We start from the raw sequence: 9,026 nt of genomic DNA, 5'->3' as shown, positions 1-9,026 counted from the left end.
CGGCCTCCGCCTTTGGCCACGCCCCCCGCCACGCCCCCTTCCCCCGTGATCGGGGCGCTCGGCGCTCGGCGGGGCGATCGGTTGCTCGACGATCGGCAAGGGCGATCGCTCGCTCGGCGCGGCGATCGGTGCGCTCGGCGCTCGGCGCGGCGATCGGTGCGCTCGGCGCTCGGCGCGGCGATCGCTCGCTCGGCGCTCGGCGGATCCGCTCGGCGCTCGGCTGGCGGGACTGCGCAGCGTGGCCAAGATGGCGGCCCCCGGGGTGGAGGACGGCGGCCTGTTCGCCCAGGGGGTGCGGGCGGTGCTGGGCGGCTGGGCCGCGCTGCAGGTGGGGGAGGGGCCACCGGGGGGGAGGGGCCGGGGGAGGGGCCACGGGGGGGGAGGGGACTGGGGACCCCCAGTGACGGGGAGGGGGGAGAGGGGACAGAGGGGGAGGGGCCACGGGGGGGAGGGGACAGAGAGGGAGGGGCCGGGGGGGAGGGGACAGAGGGGGAGGGGCCACGGGGGGAGGGGACAGAGAGGGAGGGGCCACGGGGGAAGGGGACAGAGAGGGAGGGGCCACGGGGGGGGAGGGGACAGAGGAGGAGGGGTCACGCGGGGAGGGGCCAGAAGGGAAGGAGACAGAGAGGGAGGGGCCACGGGGAGGGGCCACGGTGGGGGAGGGGACAGAGGGGGGAGGGGCCACGAGGGGAGGGGCATGGGGGAGGGGCCGGGGGAAGTTGCTATGGGGGAGGGGCCAGAGGCCACGCGGGGGAGGGGCCACGGTGGGGGGAGGGGCCAGGGGAGTTGCTATGGGGAGGGGCCACGGGGGGGAGGAGCCATGGGGGCACAGGGGGAGGGGCCGTGGTAGGGGAGGGGCCACGGTGGGGGCGACACTTTGGGGACCCCCCCCCCAATGACCCGGAGGGGGGAGGGGCCGCCCCCTTGAGGACACGAGGGGGGCGGGGCGTGTCCCTCCCCCGCCCCTCCCCACCCCCCCCCCGGCGGGGGGGCGTGTCCCCAGCCGGCCCCTCCCCCCAGCTGGCGGTGGCGCAGGGTTTCGGGGGGCCCCGGGGCCCCGAAAAAGCCGCCTGGTTGGCGGGAGCCCTGCAGGAGTTTTTCACCCAAAACGGTGAGTTCCCGCCCCTCCCCCCACCTGGGTGCCCCCCACCCCCCGGGTGGGGGAGGGGCGGGGGGGTGGGGGAGGGGTGACCACACCCCCCCCCTCCCTTTCTTTGCCCCGCCCCCTCCCAGCCGAACTGGGGGAGGAGGAGGTGGAGGAGTTCCTGGCCGAGGTGATGGACAACGAGTTCGACACGGCGGTGGAGGACGGCAGCCTGCGGCAGGTGGGTTCCCAGTATAAACCAGTATAAACCAGTATGGACCAGTACGCCCCTAGTAGCCTCTCAGCCACTCCCAGTACAGCCCAGTTGCTCCCCAGGCTCCTGTCAGCGTTCTCCAGTGATCCTAATCCCCTCCAGTAGCTCCCAGCGTGCCCCCGTAGCTCCCATCATAAACCAGTATGAACCAGTATGAACCAGTATGCTCCCAGTAGCCTCTCAGCCACTCCCAGTACAGCCCAGTTGCTCCCCAGGCTCCTGTCAGCGTTCTCCAGTGATCCTAATCCCCTCCAGTAGCTCCCAGCGTGCCCCCGTAGCTCCCATCATAAACCAGTATGAACCAGTATGAACCAGTATGCTCCCAGTAGCCTCTCAGCCACTCCCAGTACAGCCCAGTTGCTCCCCAGGCTCCTGTCAGCGTTCTCCAGTGATCCTAATCCCCTCCAGTAGCTCCCAGCATGCCCCCGTAGCTCCCATCATAAACCAGTATGAACCAGTATGAACCAGTGTGCTCCCAGTAGCCTCTCAGCCACTCCCAGTACAGCCCAGTTGCTCCCCAGGCTCCTGTCAGCGTTCTCCAGTGATCCTAGTCCCCTCCAGTAGCTCCCAGCATGCCCCCGTAGCTCCCATCATAAACCAGTATGAACCAGTATGAACCAGTGTGCTCCCAGTAGCCTCTCAGCCACTCCCAGTACAGCCCAGTTGCCCCCCAGGCTCCTATCAGCGTCCTTGGGTGAGCCTAATCCCTTCCCAGTGGTTCTCAGTCCTTTCCCAGTAGCTCCCAATATAAACCAGTATGAACCAGTATGCCCCCAGTGGCTTCCCAGATTCCCCCCAGTCACTCCCAGTACAGCCCAGTCGTCCCCCAGGCTCCTGTCAGCATCCTCCAGTGATCCTAGTCCCCTCCCGTACCTCTGAGCATGCTCCCATAGCTCCCAGTATAAACCAGTATAAACCAGTATGAACCAGGAGCCTCCCAGCTACCCTCAGTCCCTCCCAGTCCCTCCTAGTCTCCTCCCAGTATACCCCCGTCTCCCTTCAGCCCTTCCCAGTCCCCTCCCAGTCCTTCCCAGTATATCTCAGTCCCCTCCCAGTCTACCCCAGTCCCTCCCAGTGCCCCCCAGTCCCTCCTCAGCCCCTCCCAGTCCTTCCCAGTATCCCCCAGTCCCCTCTCAGTATACCCCAGCCCCTCCCAATCCCCTCCCAGTATCTCCCAGTCCCTCCCAGTATCCCCCAGTCCCCACCCAGTCCCCTCCCAGTATACCCCAGTCCCTCCCAGTGCCCTCCCAGTGCCCCCCAATCCCCTCCCAGTCCCTCCCAGTATATCCCAGTCTCCTCCCAGTCTACCCCAGTCCCTCCCAGTGCCCCCCAGTCCCCCCTCAGCCCCTCCCAGTCCCCTCCCAGTCCTTCCCAGTATCCTCCAGTCCCCTCTCAGTATACCCCAGCCCCTCCCAATCCCCTCCCAGTATCTCCCAGTCCCTCCCAGTATCCCCCAGTCCCCTCCCAGTCCCCTCCCAGTATACCCCAGTCCCTCCCAGTGCCCTCCCAGTGCCCCCCAATCCCCTCCCAGTCCCTCCCAGTATATCCCAGTCCCTCCCAGTCCCCGCCCAGTATCCCCCAGTCCCTCCCAGTATATCCCAGTCCCTCCCAGTAACCCCCCCGCAGGTGAGCCGGGAGCTGGTGACGCTCTTCGCCCGGGCCAGCCGGGGGGACGCGGGGGGGGTGGGGGAGGCGCTGGGGGCCCTGGCTCGCCGCGGCCCCGCCCTGGCCGCCGCCCTGGCCGCCGCCCGCCCGGGGGAGGAGCCCACCCAGGCCCCGCCCCCCCCCGAGGGGCGGGACCCCCCCTGCAGGACGCCCCCCCCCCGCGGGACCCCGCCCCGGCAGGAGGGGGAGGAGGAGAGCGGCGAGGAGGAGGTAAGGGCGGGGCTGGTGATGTCATCGGAGCGGGAGGGGACGCGCTGATGATGTCACTTTATTGGGGGGGCGGGGTTAGCCCTGAGGTGGGCGGGGCACTGATGATGTCATTGGATAGGGCGGGGGACCCCCGGGAGCCAGATGGGGGCGGGGAGGGACACACACCCTGGGCGGGGGGAAGTGATGATGTCATCAAACTGGGGGCGGGGCACTGGGGGACACACCCCCCGAGTGGGGAGGGGCAGTGATGATGTCATCAAACGCGGGAGAAGACAGTGATGATGTCATCAAACGGGGGGATACCCCTGGGATGGGGGGGCAGTGATGATGTCATTAAATGGGGGGGCAGTGATGATGTCATCCAATTGGGGGCGGGGCACTGGGGGGGGCGCTGGTGATGTCAGTGAATTGGGGAGGGGGGGAGGACGCCGATGATGTCATCAAATGCGGAACCCCAGGAATGGGGGGGGGGGCAGTGATGACATCACCAAACTGGGCGGAGCCTCTACAACTCGGGGGGGGGGATGATCAGTGATGATGTCACCAAATTGGGGGGGGGGGATGGGACATAGGGGGGACCCCGGGGGGGGGGGAGAGGACGCTGATGACGTCGCTCATTGGGGGGTGCTGATGATGTCACCAAAGGGGGCGGGGCACTGATGATGTCACCACCCCCCCCAGGCGATGGAGTGCGGGACCCCCCCGCCCCCCCCCCCCGGCTGGACCCTGGTGCGGAGGCGGCGGCGATGAGGGGGGGGAGGGGCCGCCCCGCCCCCTGCCCCGCCCCCTGCCCCGCCCCCGACTTGGTGTCGCCCCGCCCCCCCACTGGGGGGGAGGGGGTAATAAAGGGCCCCTCCCCCCAGGTTGGGGGCGTGGCAAAAGGCGTCGTGTGGGGGTTTGGGGGGGGGGCCTATAGGGACCCCCCTGGCCCTATAGAGGATCTATAGCCCCATAGGGACCCCCCCAGCCCCATAGGGACCCCCCTGGCCCTATAGAGGATCTATAGCCCCATAGGGACCCCCCGGCCCCATAGAGACCCCCCGGCCCTATAGAGGATCTATAGCCCCATAGGGACCCCCCGGCCCCATAGAGACCCCCCGGCCCTATAGAGGATCTATAGCCCCATAGGGACCCCCCGGCCCTATAGGGACCCCCCAGCCCCATAGGGACCCCCCTGGCCCTATAGAGGATCTATAGCCCCATAGGGACCCCCCCAGCCCCATAGGGACCCCCATGACCCTATAGAGGATCTATAGCCCCATAGGGACCCCCCTGGCCCCATAGGGACCTCCCCCAACCCCATAGGGACCCCCATGACCCTATAGAGGATCTATAGCCCCATAGGGACCCCCCTGGCCCCATAGGGACCTCCCCCAACCCCATAGGGACCCCCATGACCCTATAGAGGATCTATAGCCCCATAGGGACCCCCCGGCCCTATAGGGACCCCCCAGCCCCATAGGGACCCCCATGGCCCTATAGGCACCCCCCAGCCCTATAGATGCCCCCCCAGCCCCATAGAGAGCCTGTGGCCCTATAGGGACCCCCATGCCCCTATAGAGGCTCCTTAGCCCTATGGAGTCCCTATGGCTCTATAGGGACCCCCTGGCCCCATATAGTCCCTATGGCCCCATAGGGACCCTCATGGCCCTATAGGGACCCCCTCCCATTTCACAGAGGCTCTATAGCCCCATATAGATCCCCCCAGCCCCATAGGGACCTCCCAGCCCCTATAGAGGCCCCCTCCAGCCCCTATAGAGTGCCTATGGTGCTATAGCGACCCCCATGACCCTATAGAGGCTCCCCTGGCCCCATAGGGACCCCCATGACCCTATAGAGAGCCTCTGTCCCTATAGAGGCTCTATAGCCCCATATAGGCACGCCCCTCCCTATCCTAATACTGTGCCTATGGCCCCATAGGGACCTCCCAGCCCCTATAGAGGCCCCCCCCAGCCCCTATAGAGTGCCTATGGTCCTATAGGGACCCCATGACCCTATAGAGGCCCCCCTGGCCCCATAGGGACCCCCATGACCCTATAGAGCCCCCCATGACCCTATAGAGGCCCCCTGGCCCCATTGGAAGCCCCTCAGCCCTATGGAGTCCCTATGGCCCTATAGGGACCCCATGGCCCTATAGAGGCCCCTCCCAGTGCCTCCCAGTATAGCCCAGTCCACCCCAGTACCTCCTATCTCCCTCCCAGTCCCCCCCCCCAGTGCCCCCCTGTCCCTCCCAGTATATCCCCGTCCCCTCCCAGTGACTCCCAGTATATCCCAATTTCCCCCAGTATCCTCTATCTCCCTCCCAGTGCCTCCCAGTCCCCTCTACCTCCCTCCTAGCGTTTCCCAGTGCCTCCCAGTATAACCCAGGCTCCCCCAGTACCTTCCATCTCCCTCCTAGCGTCCCCCAGTCTCCTCCCAGTTCCCTCCCAGTATATCCCAGTCACTCTCAGTACCCCCTATTTCCCTCCCAGTGCCCCCCAGTCTCCTCCCAGAGCCTCCCAGTATATCCCACTATATCCCAGTACCCTCTAGCTCCGTCCCAGTGCCCTCCAGTCCCCTCCCAGTACATCCCAGTCTCCTCCCAGTGCCCCGCAGTCCATTACCAGTGTCTCCCAGTATAGCCCAGTCACCCCCCAGTACACTCTATTTCTCTCCCAGTGCCCCCCAGTCCCTCCCAGTATATTCCGGTCCCCCCCCAGTATATCCCAGTCTCCCCCAGTACCCTCTCTCTCCCTCCCAGTGCCCCCCAGTATATCCCAGTCACCCCCAGCATCCCCTATCTCCCTCCTAGTATAGCCCAGTCCCCATCAGTCCCCTCCCAGTACACCCCAGTCCCTTCCAGTCCTCTCTATCTTCCTCCCAGTCCCCTCCCAGTATATCCCAGTCACCCCCAGGGCCCACCAGCCTGTTCCCAGTGCCTCCCAGTATATCCCACTCACCCCCAGTCCCCTCCATCTCCCTCCCAGTCCCCTCCCAGTACACCCCAGTCTCCCCCAGCACCCCCATCTCCCTCCCAGTGCCCCCCAGTCTCCTCCCAGTGCTTCCCAGTACAGCCCAGTCCATCCCAGTGCCCCCAGCCCGACCCCTCTCCCCGCCCCTTCCAAAATGGCGGCCTAAGACAGCGTCTCCACGGCAACGGGTGGGCGGAGCCTCCCCGCCCCGCGCGCGGCGATTGGCCGTCCCCTTCCTCGGGTTGGGAGGGGGGCGTGGAGCGGGCGGTGATTGGCCGCCGGCGGCGGGTGTGGGCGGGGCGAGGCGGGAGCGCGGGAAGAGGCGCGCGGCCATGGCGGCGGCGGGGCTGGAGCGCGCGAGGGGGTGAGCGCGGGAAACCCCCCCTCAGGGCGGCCGCCATCTTGGCCCCGTTCCCCCGGGGGGCCGGAGCGTCCCCCAGGGAGATGGGGGGGACTGGGATATACTGGGAGGGAGAGAGAGGGGCACTGGGGGTGACCGGGATATACTGGGAGGGGAGTGGGAGGGAGATGGGGGCTGCTGGGAGTGACTGGGATGGACTGGGAGGGAGATGGGGGCTGCTGGGAGTGACTGGGATGGACTGGGAGGGAGATGGGGGCTTCTGGGGGTGACTGGGATGGACTGGGAGGGAAATAGGGGGTTCTGGGGGTGACTGGGATGGACTGGGAGGGAGATGGGGGCTTCTAGGGGTGACTGGGATGGACTGGGAGGGAAATAGGGGGTCCTGGGGGTGACTGGGATGGACTGGGAGGGAAATAGGGGGTTCTGGGGGTGACTGGGATGGACTGGGAGGGAGATGGGGGCTTCTGGGGGTGACTGGGATGGACTGGGAGGGAGATGGGGACTGTTGGGGGTGACTGGGATGGACTGGGAGGGAGATGGGGGCTGCTGGGAGTGACTGGGATGGACTGGGAGGGAGATGGGGGCTGCTGGGAGTGACTGGGATGGACTGGGAGGGAGATAGGGGGTCCTGGGGGTGACTGGGATGGACTGGGAGGGAGATGGGGGCTGCTGGGGGTGACTGGGATGGACTGGGAGGGAAATAGGGGGTTCTGGGGGTGACTGGGAGGGAAATAGGGGGTTCTGGGGGTGACTGGGAGGGACTGGGAGGGAAATAGGGGGTTCTGGGGGTGACTGGGATGGACTGGGAGGGAAATAGGGGGTTCTGGGGGTGACTGGGATGGACTGGGAGGGAGATGGGGGCTTCTGGGGGTGACTGGGATGGACTGGGAGGGAGATGGGGGCTGTTGGGGGTGACTGGGATGGACTGGGAGGGAGATGGGGGCTTCTGGGGGTGACTGGGATGGACTGGGAGGGAGATGGGGGCTTCTAGGGGTGACTGGGATGGACTGGGAGAGACTGGGAAGCTGGGGGGGGTCCTGAGGCCCCACGGGGTCCCCAGGGCGCTGGCGGCGCTGGAGGCCGCCTGGCCGAGGAGGAGGAGGAGGAGGGCGAGGTCCCGGCCCGGGTCCTGGTCGAGCATCTCGTGGTGAGACCCACGGCTGCCCCACGGCTGCCCCACGGCTGCCCCACAGCTGCCCCACGGCGCCCATAACTGCCCCACGGCGCCCCATGACTGCCCCACGGCGCCCCACAGCTGCCCCACAGCACCCACAGCTGCCCCACAGCACCCACAACTGCTCCACGGCACCTATAACAGCCCCACAGCACCCCATAACTGCCCCACGGCGCCCCACAGCACCCACAACTGCCCCACAGCACCCCATAACTCCCCCACAGCACCCCATGACTGCCCCACAGCACCCACAACTGCCCCACAGCACCCACACCCCATGACTGCCCCACGGCACCCCATAACTCCCCCACAGCACCCACAGCTGCCCCACAGCACCCCATAACTGCCCACGGCACCCCATACTCCCCCACAGCACCCACAGCTGCCCCATGGCACCTATAGCAGCCCCATGGCACCCCATAACTGCCCCACAGCTGCCCCACAGCACCCACAACTGCCCCACAGCACCCCATAACTGCCCCACAGCTGCCCCACAGCACCCACAACTGCCCCACAGCACCCATAACTGCCCCACAGCTGCCCACAGCACCCCATAACTGCCCCACGGCGCCCCACAGCACCCACAACTGCCCCACAGCACCCCATAACTCCCCACAGCACCCCATAACTGCCCCACAGCACCCATAACTACCCCACAGCACCCACAGCTGCCCCACGGCACCTATAGCAGCCTCATGGCACCCCATAACTGCCCCACGGCTGCCCCACGGCTGCCCCACAGCACCCATAACTCCCCCCAGAGCACCCGTAACTGCCCCACAGCACCCACAGCTGCCCCACAGCACCCCATAACTGCCCCACAGCGCCCCACAGCTGCCCCCCAACCCCCCAAACCCCCATTTCCCTCCCCAACCCCCCCATTTCCCCCCCAACCCCCCCTACCTACACCTTGACCCCCCTTTTTTGCCCCCCAACCCCCCACATCTCCCCCCTGCCCCCCATATCTGCCCCCCAACCCCCCCCTTTTGCCCCTCCCCCCAGGACACCCGTCGGAAGCAGAAGCTGCTCCTGGCCCAGCTGCGGGTGCTGCGCCAGCTCCTGGGGTCCTCGAGCACCCGGAGCTCCCCGCGCCCCCCCGGCCGGCGTGAGTCCCCCCAAAACCCCCTGCCCCTCCCCACTCCCCCCCTCCCCCCCCCAACTCTGCCCCCTGCTGGTGGGGGGGGGGGGAGGCAAAAGTGTGGGGAGGGGGGTGTTAGGGGTGGGGGGGGAGCTAGGGGTGGGGGAGGGGTCTTGGAGGGGTGGGGGTCTTTGGGGTGGGGGAGGGGACACTTGGGTTCCCCCTCCCC

At 67.2% G+C, this 9,026-nt stretch overlaps 1 protein-coding gene and 1 long non-coding RNA gene across 2 annotated transcripts; both read left to right on the top strand.

Moving 5' to 3' along the window:
- Positions 1-53: 53 nt before the first annotated feature.
- TSR2 (TSR2 ribosome maturation factor) lies at positions 54-4,105 on the top strand. Its single transcript, XM_075134881.1, has 5 exons — positions 54-328; positions 1,021-1,111; positions 1,234-1,325; positions 2,985-3,233; positions 3,915-4,105. Exons 1-5 carry the CDS (start codon positions 248-250, stop codon positions 3,981-3,983), a joined length of 582 nt encoding a protein of 193 aa, XP_074990982.1. The 5' UTR covers positions 54-247; the 3' UTR covers positions 3,984-4,105.
- A 2,389-nt stretch (positions 4,106-6,494) lies between these two features.
- On the top strand, positions 6,495-8,765 carry LOC142074306 (uncharacterized). The gene is made up of 3 exons (XR_012670580.1): positions 6,495-6,548; positions 7,606-7,692; positions 8,722-8,765. It is a non-coding gene; the product is annotated as an uncharacterized LOC142074306 (long non-coding RNA).
- Positions 8,766-9,026: the final 261 nt, after the last annotated feature.

The sequence above is a fragment of the Calonectris borealis genome, chromosome 34 (assembly GCF_964195595.1).
Source record: "Calonectris borealis chromosome 34, bCalBor7.hap1.2, whole genome shotgun sequence".
Classification (NCBI taxonomy): Eukaryota; Metazoa; Chordata; class Aves; order Procellariiformes; family Procellariidae; genus Calonectris; species Calonectris borealis.
Note: the sequence above shows the minus strand (reverse complement) of the source record. Positions and strands in the feature narration are given on the sequence as shown.